The 14,991-nt window shown below is 37.6% G+C and overlaps 1 protein-coding gene across 1 annotated transcript in view; it reads right to left on the minus strand.

Annotated features, from left to right (window-relative positions):
- Positions 1-6,680: 6,680 nt before the first annotated feature.
- The window catches only part of ARSK (arylsulfatase family member K), a 42,945-nt gene continuing 34,634 nt past the window's right edge, over positions 6,681-14,991 (minus strand). Inside the window, exons 7-8 of the mRNA XM_004769912.3 lie at positions 9,541-9,765; positions 6,681-7,203 (exon numbers count right to left, since the gene is read on the minus strand). Of these exons, the coding sequence (XP_004769969.1) occupies positions 6,914-7,203; positions 9,541-9,765 (515 nt within the window). The 3' untranslated portion in view covers positions 6,681-6,913. The remainder of the gene's footprint in view (positions 7,204-9,540; positions 9,766-14,991) is intronic.

Here is a 14,991-nt window from a genome sequence, read left to right on the forward strand (position 1 = left end):
ATACACCACATCTTCTTTATCCATTCATCTGTTGATGGACATCTAGTTTCTTTCCATAGTTTGGCTATTGTGGACATTGCTGCTATAAATATTCGGGTGCATGTGCCCCTTTGGATCACATTTGTATCTTTAGGGTAAATACCCAGTAGTGCAATTGCTGGATTGTAAAGTAGCTCTATTTTCGACTTATTGAGGAAGCTCCATGCTGTTTTCCAGAGTGATTGCACCCGCTTGCATTCCCACCAACAGTGTAGGAGGGTTCCCCTTTCTCCCCATCCTAGCCAGCATCTTTCATTTTCTGACTTGTTAATGTTAGCCATTCTGACTGGTGTGAGGTGCTATCTCATTGTGGTTTTGATTTGTATTTCCCTGATGCCGAGTGATGTGCTCCCAGAGTTTCTATTGTTATTTTCACACACATTGGACTTTTAAGGATTTGTCATAGTATCAGTTGTTTTGTTACCCATTCTTTTGGTAGCTAGTTCCCTTCCCCGCCATGTTCTGTCACAGGTGACCCAGTTTGAGTGCCCACTTCTTCTCAGAGGAGCTTGCCACCATTTTGAATTCTGGTTACCTGTTGTCTTGCAACCTCAAGCCTTTCTGATAGGCTCAAAAAAAAAGCTTACATTATCTAGCTTTTTATTGTTGTTGTTAACATGGGAGGAATATTCCCTTGCAACCATCCCTATCCTATGTGAAAGCAGAAATCTGAAAACATTATTTAAGGATACCAATACTTTGCTATAAATATTACAGACGAGATCGGGCGCGTTCAGGGTGGTATGGCCGTAGACCTATAAATATTACAAAATTGATGCTTATTTTGTTGTCTAACTTCTTGAACAGTTTATTTCCTCTTAATAATAAAAAGTTTGAGGCTAAAAATATTCTAAGTTCTGGTTGTGTGTCACAGGTTCTGAGTTTTCTCATTTTCTTTATTTCAAAAATAGGATAGAACTCTAATTCTTTGACCTAAGAATTATTTAAGATTCTGCTTTATAACTTTATTTTTTAAATGATTTTATTTACTCATTTGTGACAGAGAGAGGCAGAGAGAGCACAAGCAGGGGGACCAGTAGAGGGAGAGGAAGCAGCTGACTCCCTGCTGAGCTGGGAGCCACATGGGGCTTGATCCCTGGACCCTGGGATCATGACCTGAGGGGAAGGCAGAGGCTTAACCATCCAAGCCACCCAGGCACCCCTCAGCTTTGTAACTTTAAATGTGCTTTAAAAGGGCTAAACATGTGTTTTAAAAGGGCTAAAAATCTTATGTGAGATCTTAGTATGTATAATTATAAACAGCACACATACATATCCACAATATATGATTGGTGTACAAGGGAAGAGTTCTTTCAGAGGTCTCGATCTTTCCTGTTTTCTACACTGATTTTCTTCCACCTAGTTTGTGTTGAGACATGTCATTCCTTCTCTTGGCCCCTCATTGCCAAGTTCTTAGCTTGATGCAGTGGTTTATAGCATGAATTAATAGCCAATAAGAATTTTCTTTTCCCTTAATTTTATTAGGCATTTTGGACTTTTTTCCCATGAAAATGACTGTTTAGTCCAATTAAGAAAAAAAAAAAAACACCACCAAACGCTATTCAGGTTAAAATAGGAATTGTACAAAATTTATACATTAATTCTGGAGAAGTGACATTTTAATAGAAGATCCTTATATCCAAGAACTTGCTTTCATTTCATGTTCATATCTTGTTTGTGTACTTCAATAGAACCTAAACATTTTTTCATCTTGGTTGTGCCTCTTGTTAAAATTTATTTTATTCTCTGTCATAATGTGAGATATTTTTCCTAATTTCCACTCTTACCTAGTGATCATTCTTATAGATGTTTATTTATTTTTGTATATGTAGCCATTTAACAAATTTCATCAATTCTAGTAGTTTTCATTAGGATGCCCTAGGTTTAATGAGATGTAAAACCACATAGAGTAGAAGGATAAATACAAAATACATCCTTTTATTTTTAACAGAGACTAATAAAAACATATAAGGTTCCCAGTTGATGTGGATGCTTCTGGTCCAAGGACCATAGTTTGAATAACAAGGTTCCAGAACCTTAATTCTTAGATTTTGGTGCACATTAGAGGTATCTGGGAAGCTTTTAAAAACCTCAGAGTTTAGAGGTGGGAGCCAGGCATTAATAGTTTTTGAACAGTCTCAAGTAATCCCAATTTGCCGCAAAGTTGTGAAACCACTGTTCTAGACTAGGGGTTAGCAAACTGTGGCCCACAACAGGCCAAATCCTGTGTTTTTGTAAACAAAATTTCATTGGAAAGCAGCCTTGCTCATATTTACATATTGTTTTATTGCTATTTTCACGCTACTTGGTAGTACTGAGTACTTGTGAAAAAGACCATATGGTTCACAAAGCCTAAAATATTCAGTATCTGGCCTTTTTCATAGAAAAAGACAAAGAAGAATAGAGTCCCCTTGTCAACTCTCCTGTGTGGGATTTTGCTAGAAATTAATGTTTCTGGAAGGCTCTACCTTTATTGAGAAGGCTATTCCTTTTCAAATCTGCCCTGCCATGGCCTAATGCATTGGTTTTTCTAATCCAGTGTGTTATCTGAAAAACTCTAATTCCCAGCAAATTAATTCAACAAATATTTACTAATCTTTTGTGTGCCAGGCATTTGGGATACTTAAGGAAACAAAAAGGACAAAAAGCCATGCCTGTACGGACAGCTTTCATCCTAGTGGGGTGTGGGGGTGGGGGACAGTATAAACTAGTTAAATATGGGAAATACACCCTGCATTAGATGGTAATGATTACCATGGAGAAAATAAAGCAGAGAAGTCCTTGTGAGAGGGTGGCATTGGAGCAGTAATTTGAAGGAGGTAGCAGAGTGAGCCATGTCGAAATCTGAGGAAAGAACCATCTTCCCAGCAGAAGGCACTGACAAGAACAAAGGTCCTGAGGTGGTGCATGCCTGGGGTGCTAGGAAACAACAGGGATGCCAGTGTGGCTGGAAGACAGTAAAAGAAGTGGGAGTGTGGGAGGAGAGGTGATCTGTGAGAGAGGGAGCAGCCGAATAGTCCAGGGTCCTGTAGGCCTTTGTGATGATTTTGGCTTTTACAGAGGAAGATGGGAAACCAGTGGAAGGTTTTGAGGATCCAGTGAAGTGACGTGATAGATTTTTTTTTTTTAAGATTTTATTTATTTGAGAGAGAGACAGTGAGAGAGAACATGAGCGAGGAGAAGGTTAGAGGGAGAAGCAGACTCCCCATGGATCTGGGAGCCCGATATGGGACTCGATCCCGGGACTCCAGGATCATGACCTGAGCCGAAGGCAGTCGTCCAACCAACTGAGCCACCCAGGCGCCCCGATGTGATAGATCTTTAAAAAAAAAAGAAGTTATTTATTGAGGCAGAGTGACCGAGGCACAGTGAGAGCGGGAACACAAGCAGGAAGAGTGGCAGAGGGAGAAGCAGGCTTCTCGCTGAGCAGGGACCCCTTCAATGGGGGGGCTCGATCCCAGGACCCTGGGACCATGACCTGAGCCAAAGGCAGATGCTTAATGACTGAGCCACCCAGGTGTCCCTGAGGTGATGTATCTACAACAGGATCAGTCTGGCTGCTACACTGAGAAAAGACTGAAGAAAGCCAAGGGCAGGCTCAGGGAGACCTCTTAGGAGGCTACCGCAGAATTCCAAACAGGAGATTATCGTGGACTGGAACAGGGTGGAGCAGCAGAGTTAGTAAAAATGAATCCTGGAGACTGTCCTCAATTCAGTTTATAATTAGTGTCCGTTTCTCTCAGATCCTGGCACTCATTTGTTAATTTTCCAGGTTTTTCTTCTTTTTCTGTTTTCAGGGTTAATACCAGCTTGAATCAGATTTTATCCTAAAAACTCAGTTGTACTTAAATATGATCCTATAGCCAATATATTTAAAACGCTGTGGATGCTTGGTAAGTTCTAACAATGAATGCATCTCGAAAGTCTTGGGTAGAACAAGATGGACTGTATTTATCTTCATATGCCTATGTTTTCAGAACCACATTTCTATTATCATTGCTTTATTTCCCCCCTGTAATTAGCATACACACCCACACATGAGCTATTTCATGTTCTTTAGGTTTAACTACAGGATGGGAGGTAGATTTGTGTATTTTCATTTTAATTGTCATAGCCCAATATTGAGCTCTTTTCCTTAAGGGTTTTGTTTCAGAATGTATCTGCAGTGACATTTCTTTCTCAGAAATTCATATATAGCTGCAAAGATATGCTTTTACAAATTTACTGAAGAAGAATAAACACAGGAGATGAAGTGGCTCTTCAGGAAAACATCAAAGACAGCTTGAAGAGGAAGTTAGGTAAAAATATTATTTGCAGATCAGCTTTTTATAGCTAAAAAATATAAGATACCAATCAAAAAACTATTGGTACCAAAAATACTGTATTACTGGCACAAAATTAATATATAGAGAAAGAATCTGCATATATAAACAAACAGAAGATGTAATGGAAGAAAGATCCACTTAAAATAGCACACTGCCAACAAATGATGAAACAACTAGGAAAAACTGCTCTCTGCCTACACTTTGGGACCATCAGCTAGAGAGCTTAACAGAACAATAAGAAAGAACAGTGCCCAGGTGCCATCCCCAGAATTCCAATTTCATTGGTGTGGGGAGGGGCCTAGGCAGTATTTTCTTAGAGGTCCTTACTTTTCCAAAAATCTCTAAAGAAACTGATCCATATGAAGCAAACAGAATAATACGATGAGAATCAAAGAAACCTTGAAAAAAAGGGAAAATGACTGAAAATTATAAAGAGTTTACTTCTCCCTAAAATAGGCTATCAACTTGATACGGTTTCATAAAAAGACTAACAAGATTTTTCATTTCCGAGCTAGGCAAACTTATTCTAAATTTGTGTGGAAAACCCAAGTGAGCAAGAGTGGCCAGGATAACTCTGAGAAAGGAAGATGCTGGCAAGGAACTTGTCTGACCAGAGATGGACTACTGCATCAGTAAGCAAAGGTGGATTGGTCCACTGGAAGATAACAAATGTTCTGAAAGGACCCAAATGTAAATGCAACTTTGGAATGTAATAAAACGACATTTCAAATCAATAGAGAAAAAGATAATTAATTCAATAAAAGGTATTATGTAATGAAGTTGCTTCTTTTTTTTTTTTTTTTAAAGATTTTACTTATCTATTTGACAGAGAGAGAGATCACAAGTAGGCAGAGAGGCAGGCAAAGAGAGGGGGCAGCAGGCTCCCTGCTGAGCACAGAGCCCAATGCAGGGCTCGATCCCAGGACCCTGAGATCATGACTTGAGCTGAATGCAGAGGCTTAGCCCACTGAGCCACCCAGGTGCCCTGAAGTAGCATTTTCTAACCAAGGGGACAAATGTTAAGTTTATTTAATAAAAGGTCATTTGGGTAGCCATCTTAGAACAACAAACTAAAGTTAGATTTCTAATGTGGAATACATTCCAGGTGGGGCAAAGATCTAAGGACAAAAAATAAAACTCTAGAAGAAGGGAAGTGGGGGACACCATGCTGAATATGTATGATGCAAAAATCCCAAAGCCATAAATGCAGAGATTCATAAATTTGATCGCATGAAAATACCAATTGCCACAGGTTAAAAACACCAGAATAAAGTCAAAAGACAAATTACAAAAAGGAAAACAAACAAACAAACAAAAACAAAACAAAACAAAACATGTGCAGCTTCTCTCACAGACAAAAAGCTAAGATCCAAAACCATGCCTGTAATAAAAAAGACAAGCAATAGAAAAATAGGCAAAGAATAGAAATAGTAAAAGTCACAGTGAAAGAAATTCAAATGACTATTAAATATATGAAAATATGATACTCAAAATAAAAGCACTTTAAAATATATTTTTATTTATCAGGTTGGTGAAGGATGTGAGGAAGTGCATCACTGGTGAGAATTTAAATTGATATAACTTCTTTGGAGGTAATTTGGTGTACTTGTTTGTGCTAGATACAGTCTTGCCCCAGTAATTTTATTTCTAGGTATTTTTAAGTGGGAGAAAAAAAAAAGAGCAAGATGCAGAACCTTTTGTAGAGTAAGCTACCTTTTGTGTGTTGGGGGGAAATACAAAGTTTGTTTGTTAAATATACTGTGTGTCTTTAAAAGGATACTTAGGAAGGTGGTTATAGTAGTTGCCCCAGAAAGGGGAACTGGGAAAGGAGGGACACTTCATGCTCATTTGTTCACTCTTCAGTAGCTTGTGCATATATTACCGATTAAAAAAAAAAAAAAAACTGTAATAAAGTCAGCCAGATCCGGGAACTGTGTCCCATCAAATACATCCAAATAATTTATGCCCCATCAAATGCAAATAACTCAGCAGACACCATTAAATACAAATAACTACTTTATGGTTCATAAGTCATAAAATAATTGTTAAAATTGTGTATATTCCATATTATTCAGAGAAACCTAACTTTATATTATACTATTTGCTTCCATCCTTTTAACACCTCCATTAAGTTGTTAAAAGTTCATAAGAATGAGGTTTTGATAGTAATCACTTATGAAAATATCTAACTGTATAATGATTACATATATATATATATTTAAAGATTTTATTTATTTATCTGACAGACAGAGAGAGATCACAAGCAGGCAGAGAGGCAGGCAGAGAGAGGAGGAAGCAGGCTCCCTGCCGAGCAGAGAGCCGGATGCAGGGCTTGATCCCAGGATCCTGGGATCATGACCCAAACTGAAGGCGGAGGCTCTAACCCATTGAGCCACCCACATGCTCTATATTTTATTTTAAAACAGAATACATTCTTTAAAAGTAACTAAAAATCAGTAATTATTAAAACATACAAAAGCGAATCATGATCTCTTACCATGTCTCTCTATATGGTGCTCTAGAACATTATTTTCTAATCTAATTTCAGTTCAGATTTTGTTAAGATTAGTGGGGGTGTTCAGCCACCGATCAATCGCACTTTCATACTTCCTTGGTTCTTGCAGCCAGTCCTGATGCCACCTGAGGTTCGCTATAACATTTGAATAGTTCTGCCCTACACTTTGTTTCCACTTGATAAACTGCTCTTTATTGTATTGGTGGACAGCGGCAGAAACCTTAGGGTAGTTAATAATGGAACGAAGCTTCTGATCCAAAGAATACGTAACTTCTGGAAATTTTGTAGCAATATTTGTTAGTTCATCTGGATCTGAGGAAAGATCTGGAAGAAAAAATGGAAATAGCTATCAAAATAGTTGCCAGTTACAAAAACACATTTTAGATTGCCATTACTCTGTGACAGATAATGTATTTGAATTTATTTTTATTTGCAGTTCCTATTAGCATAATAAGATGAAGGACAATATAAATGGTAAAATAATATACCAAAGGTTAAACACTCTTCTAAATGTATGTCCAAATTACCTTCCTACCATCATCCTGCTATCTCATTTTTTTTCTTATCCTTTCCTAGATGGCAGAGATAGATCTCACTAGTAAACTGGCTTGGCCCTAATTCTTCCTGGTTCTGATGCCTTGTTTTGACACACAGAGAAAAGAAATAGTAATGCTTATATTCTCCCATTTCAACAGCTCCAAATTTTCTAGATGTAAGAATTCTTTACATAGTCAAGTCATAGTCTTGTAAGTCCATTTACTCTTAGTTTTCTATATATTTTAGCATCTTGTGCTTGGATTTTTGAAAGTTCGGTGCATCAGCACTGTCCATTTGAGCAAATAGCCACAGAAATAAGAATGTATCTCATTGCTACCACCAAGAAAATAACAATAAATATTTCAGAACATAAATACCCTTTTTACCCAGGTAAAAGGAAGACAAAATATAACTATGTCAATCTAATTGGAAAAATAGCAAATCAAAGATTTTACGACAATTTACTTAAGATAATAAATGAACAAAACCTCTGTGGGCGTATGTGGTGCATTTGCCAGAAGGGCCCTGAAGACATTTAGGACTTTGTTAGATGATTTCAGATGGTACCTATTTGGGAAAGGGAAGTCAGTGAATAAATCCCAGAGAATACAGGAAAGGCAGGCTCACCCCCTGATACTTTGATAGTCACATCTGCTTTTTGCAGAACATGTCCAGTGAATGAGCAAGACATGCCCATTACACAAAAGGATGAAAACGGAAGGATTTCCCTTTTTTTTTTTTTTTAATTTAGCAGAGAGAGATTACAAGTAGGCAGAGAGGCAGGCAGAGAGAGGGAGAGGAAAAGCAGACTCCCCGCTGAGCAGAGAGCCCGACGCAGGGCTCGATCCCAGGGCCCTGAGATCATGACCTGAGCCGAAGGCAGAGGCTTAACCCACTGAGCCACCCAGGCGCCCGGAAGGACTAACTTTTGACGCCAAGAATCTCCTGCTCTTAGGGTAAAGGGGAGAGGGGGAGGTCAATCAGTTTAGCCCCTAAAGAATTATTTGGAGTTAATGATTTTGACATTTCTAACTGGAAAGGAAACTTAGGGAGAAATGAATATTAATAATGGCATGTTATATGTGAAAAAGAGAGGCAAGGGATAAGTAAAACCTGAATTTAATAATGTTGCTTTAAAATTAATTCATAGAGGAGCGCCCGGGGGGCTCCATCGGTTAAGCATCTGACTCTTGATTTCAGCTCAGGTCATGATCTCAGGGTCCTGGGATCTCACCCCACATAGGGCTCTGTGCTGAGAGGGGGAGTCTGCTTGAGAATTTTCTCTTTCCCACTCCCTGTGCCCCTCCCTCCTGTGCATGCTCTTTCTCCCTCTCTCTAAAATAAATAAATCTTAAAAAATTAAAAAATTAAAATTAATTCATAGAATAGTGAAGCTAGCAGGCATCTTTGTGGAGAAGGAGCATGGATTTTGAAGTTAGACCTGGGTTAAAATCCCAGCTCTGTCATTAGCTGTGAGATCTTGCACAGGTATTTGAATCCCTCTGATTTCTAGTCTTCTCTATAAAATGAGGATATTGGTATCATCTTAAATAATAAATCAGAATGTCAGGCTTGGGGTGCCTGGGTGTCTCAGTGGGTTAAGCCTCTGCCTTAGGCTCAGGTCATATCTTAGCGTCCTGGGATCGAGCCCTGCATCAGGCTCTCTGTTCAGCAGGGAGCCTGCTTCTCCCTGTGTCAAATATTTGACTACTGTGTCAAATAAATCTCTCTGTCAAATAAAGAAAATCATTAAAAAAAAAAAAGAATGTCAGGCTTCACAAAATATAAGGGTTAATATCCAGGACAGCTGAAACCAAGGGATAATGAGAGGGTGTGGACTACTGTTTGGGAAAGATAACCATGCATCTTAGAAGAGACCCTGATCAGCGAAAACCACAGTTTCAATCTTGAGACCCCGATCAAAAGTCTTCAGACACTTGGTCTGGAATTCAGAGGATCTGCAAAGAAGCTGCCCCCTCACATGGGCAACCTTTTGTAGATGGTCCTGGCATGAGAAGCAGCAGGTATTTATTTAACCACGGATGACTGGGCCTCTTGAGCAAAACTATGGAGGACAGCTCATTCTGTATACTACCACACTAAAGAAGATACCAACAGATTTACCAAAGAGTTGAGGCAGTACTGAAGTGCCATCGGAGTAGGCGATATACTTCCATCGGTTAGTCCGCAGCATGTAGGTGGAAGCATTCACATTGCATCCATGGAACTGACTCAGAATCCAGGGCGGACGCAGGTTTTTGAATTTATGTTCATTCTTTAACGTTTCCGATGCTAAAGGCAGCAAAGAGTATCCACTCAGGTTCTGCGGCAGAGGAGCTCCAGCAATATCTATGTAACAAAATAGTATTTTTAAATAACTTATTCTTCCATTAGTTGAAATATTCATAAATGACATCATTACAAGGTGTGGATCATATATGGATTTGGTAAATAGAGTGCCTAGGTCCAAATGCTCACTTCATTAGCCATATGCTCTTTCGACATGATTGCTAACTACTCTGAACCTCAGTTTCCTCATCTGTAAAAGGGGAGTAACAATCATACCTCTACCTCATATGCTTATTTTAGGTTTAAATATAATAATTTATGTAAGGCTCTGAGAATAGTACCTGATAAGAAACGCTCAACAGATATTAGTCAGTCCTTTATTTCTGAATGACAAATAATTACAGCTGTTTCTTCCATTTGTTCCACTAGATATTAAGATAAAAGACCTATATGAGAAAGGGTTTTAGTAGTCATCTATATGTTTGCAAACAATGATTAAATGTAAGTAGGTTAGGGGCGCCTGGGTGGCTCAGTGGGTTAAAGCCTCTCCTTCAGCTCAGGTCATGATCTCAGGTCCTGGGATCGAGCCCCGCATCAGGGCTCTCTGCTCGGCGGGGAACCTGCTTCCCCCTCTCTCTCTGCCTGCCTCTCTGCCTACTTGTGATCTCTGTCTGTCAAATAAATAAACAAACAAACAAATAAATAAATAAATAATTTTTTTTTAAACTAGGTTATTTTATTGTCAGTGAAAGTTTATTGCTGATACTTTTCATAAACCTGTAAGGATGGTATAATAGTATGCCATTTGTCCCAAAGTTATTTGATGACATACATTTTTACCCTCAAGTAGCATATTGAGGGGCTAGTGTTTTGCAGAACATATATTGGAAATCTTGGATTATACTGATCTAGGGAAAAATAATTTATTTCCCCTTATCAAATATAAACAGATAAACTATAACATGAGAAATGTCTAACTTAAAAAGTGGCATTTAAAAAATTGCTTTTAAGGTATTTGGAACTCAAATGATGTTTTTCCTATAGAAAAATCACCATTAATTATGACTGGCTACTTGGATAGTTCCAAAATGAGTCTGCAGTTGCTTTTCCACCCCTTTTCTGGTTTCTGTGTTCCATGGTTAAGTATAATTAAACATTTCCAATGAAAAATAGGAAATAATATATCTGACATGCTAGAACTTAAACAAAATTGAATAAGAAAATTAACATGACTAAGTATTTGAGGACTAATAGGCTAATTTCAGGAAAATAAGGAGGTAGAGAAAGACCTCTATAAATCTTCCAAAGGTACATGTTTTACATATATGTAAAAGTCCATATTCTCCCATTTCCTTGGAAGGGGCATAGTACAAGTACTAATTTTCTGCCAAATAATCATAATTGTGGACTTTTTGAAGAAAGAAAGACCAGAGATAACTGGTTAAAAACAAGTACTAATTTTCTGCCAAATAATCATAATTGTGGACTTTTTGAAGAAAGAAAGAAAGACCAGAGATAACTGGTTAAAAACAAAGGAGTAAAGACATTTAAGGGGATGTGCATGAGAGAAAGGGACTGCCCTAAATAAAACTCACTTCAGCTACAATACAGTAGGACACGACTGTGAGGTCTACCGTAAGGAATGCGGGTAGTGAGGGAGCAGACTGGGTCAGGCTGGTCTGTCTGGTAGTCGTCATGTAGCCCCACTAGTGAGGCGTAGGAAGGGAGAGAAGAGGACTTCGAAGATGATTGGGAGGCAAGGACCAACTGGTATATACCCAGGACTGGGAAGTTCCTGTATTCAGCATTTTAATAACCTCTGAAACTTAGCAATGCCTTATTTCACATCTGTTGTTAGCCTAATCTTCCTAAAAGAAAATTGGGAAGACTAAGAAAATGGACATGGTTCTGTGTTTATATGGGAAGTCAGTAGTAAACTGGGGTAAGTTTTTTTTTTTTTTTTTTTAATTCATTCAACAACCTAGGTGCTGTTCCAGGTGTAAGGAAACAACAGTGGAGAAGGCAGGTAAGCTCTCCTGGAGCTTATATTCTAATGCTGGGAGACAGATGGACAGTCATGGCATACAGCACTAAGTGCAATTAAAAAAAAGGGGGGGGCAAAGGAGACAGTGATGGCGAGTATGTGTTCAGGTGCTGTTTCATATAGTGCGGTCAGGGGAAGGTTTCTCTAATGAGGTGGCATTTAAACTCCAAGGAAGGGCCAGGGAGAGTCCTTAGATCTCTGGGGGAAGGGCTTCCCCCCAGGAAGAGCAAATGTACAGACCCTGAGGCAGGGGGAGCCTGCCGAGTCCAGTCCCCAGACACCAAGGAGCTCTGAATAGGCTGGAGAAGAGTAGGTGAGGGGTACAACGGTAAAAGAGGAGTGAGAGGTCATGTTGGAATCTCAGGTGCAAGGAGAGATTTTGAATTTTACTCTTTGTAAAAGGGAAACCAGCAGAGACTTTTGAGTAGAAGCCTGCCACTCCCGTTGCTAAGGATCGCAGGGTGAATTGACTGAAAGCGGTCTGAGCAGAAGGTGGGAGCAAGAAGGTACTGCAGCAGTCCGGGCAAGAGAGAACGGTGACTTGTTGCCAGTCTAATAGTAGTAGTATCATATACCTTTGTAAACTGATGAAGAAAGAAACCAATGTCAAATATTCACAGTATTTAATAACTAACTACTTTACATATTTATTAACTTTTCTGTGCTGCAGGAAACAGGGTATTCACTTCTCATCTATTTATCAATGATTTCCTTAAAAGCACTTTAGCTTAAACTGCATTTCAAAAAGCTCTTTGATCTTTGTTTAAAACCATTTTCATGTGTTTTTTTTTTTTCTTCTGACAGATCTGTCATTCTAATACTGTTTTAAGTAAGTTTGATCTTTCTTGGTAGTATAAGCAAAGACAAAAAGTAACTGCAGGATTCTCAACAAAGTGCCTTGAATTTAAAACAGTCAACAAATGGGGAAAAATGCAGACCTGGATATATAGGATGGTTTCCTGAAGATTTCTTCCTGAGCATAGGAGAAGATAAAAGATTAGACTGGTATGGCAATGATGCAAACTATGTACATTTTTTAGGGCATACCAAAGAATAAAAACTACTAACAATGATAGCCTAACATTTAATTGTTTGCCATGTTCCAGTCATTGTTTTAAGCTTTGCAATAGCTGCTGTTATTTACATGTTATTGATAAGAAAATTGAAGACCAGAGATGTTAAGTAACTTGCCCAAGGCCAAAACTGAAGGAAGGATTTGAATTTAGGCAGTCTGATGCCAGGTCTTCTGGATTCTTTAGTACTACAACACAAGTCTTGCTTTACTGTAGTTACTCAACTTCACAATTTTTTTTAGATAATAAAAGTAAAATAGTCTGTGTAGAATGCTTCTCCCAACCCTCCACTACATCATGTAGCAGGAAGCATTTTGCAATCTGAATCCCTTACAATAAGCATTCTTTTACACACAAGTGCATTTTTATATAATTACATTTTCATAATTCAAAAATATGGATTTATCTTTTATGTGAGGGGAAGGCAGGTGTTTTACAAAAAAGATCAATTATTAAAAGAAAAAAACTCACATGAAAATATGTTTAGAAGAGAAAATCAGAACTATTTTAATTTTAAAGTGAGACTCCCTTTACTTCTAACTGAGCCAAAAGATGCTGCTAATAGGTTATTAGAGAAAAAAAGATACGGGGGGGGGTGGTGTAATTTTTAAAGAATAATCTCTGAAGTGCTATCAACTTTAATAGTATAAAGAGTTCCTGTTCATAAAAATGGCACTCTTCTGCCAGTATTAGAAAATGATAGTGTGATGGTATACCACAAAGGACTATTAAGATAAACAGGTTAAGAATACCCTTTCTACTTTATCATAAAATACCATTTTATAGGAAAGAAAAAAAAAAACTCTTTTGAAATACCTTCTGTATTTTCCCCCCAATTTTTAAAATTAATTTTATTATGCTGTGCAATATTCGTTTCAGATGTAGTTAAAATGCCTTTTAAAAACTATTTGTAAATTCAGACTTTTTAATAAAAGCATTGTAGCCTCTTAAAATTTGAACAGGCTCTTCATAGTAAGGTAGGTTTAATAGAACAGGAATCTCAATTGGTTCTTCCTATTTAATATTCTTCTCTCTGAGATCCGTATGATGTAGGGAAGAGGAGGTCTGATTTGAGGCTTTGATCTAAGATATTTAATCCCATACTCCGGGTGTAACTTAAATTCATATAAAATAATACAGCTATGGCTAAGCTAATAAAGAAGGGGCCTTTAGAATCCTAAGAATACATTATGTTTTATATCTGTTGTAAACTTCTAATTGGCTAGAAGAATCAATAAAATTGACTATTTTTTACCCAATCTGTTTCTACCCAGTATTCATATTGTTTCTAATTCTTTAGCTTAATATGATATTACAATAAATATCCATGGAGATAAATCTTTGTATATAGCTATAGGTTATTTTCTAAAATTGGAATTTCTAGGTCAAAAGGTATGTGTATTTCTGAGTAATTTGGAACAAACTGCCACATTGCCTCCAGAAAATCTGTGCCAGTTTATACTCCTAGAAGCAGAATAAGGAAAGGCCTAATTCCAATATAAGATTTTCTAATTCTTTTTAATCTTTGAAAACTTTATACGTGCAAGAAAATTGGTATCTTCTTGTTTTAATATTTTTCTGACTACCGAGTTTGAACCTTTAAAATATCTTGGCCATTTGAGTATCTTCTCTTGTGAATTGTTTGTTTCTATCTTTCAGTCACTTTTTGAGTAGGGTATTTCTCTTTTTCCTATAGATTTGTAAGAGCTCTATTAATATTAATGCTTTATCATTTGCAAAAATGTTAATTTTAGATAAATGATAATATTACCATGCTGTTTCCTGGCTCCAACGTAAGATTCTTGCTGTACCCCCTCATCATTCTCTTTCTACCTTATCTCTGGTTAACATCTGGTCAGTAGGATGTTTCAGTGCTTTATATAAAAAGACCCATGCACGGATATTCTCCTTCCTGCCCCAAACACATAAATGTAACTTTTCCCTTTTGGTGATAAAAATATTTGTAATGAAACATATTACAAGCTGTGCTAAGTCTGAAGAGGCTAATTTCCAGTTTAGAATTAGAGAGACATTGATTTTTGGCTTAATTTCCTTTACTCTAGTTGGGCAGATCTAATCAACACATGATGTAAATGCTGTTAATATATTCTGTAGGGAAATGTGACTCAGAAGTCTATTACGAAGAATCAGTGAAAGATAAAAATAAGT

Source organism: Mustela putorius, unplaced genomic scaffold (assembly GCF_011764305.1).
Source record: "Mustela putorius furo isolate JIRA1106 unplaced genomic scaffold, ASM1176430v1.1 tig00537350_pilon_pilon_pilon, whole genome shotgun sequence".
Taxonomy (NCBI): domain Eukaryota; kingdom Metazoa; phylum Chordata; class Mammalia; order Carnivora; family Mustelidae; genus Mustela; species Mustela putorius.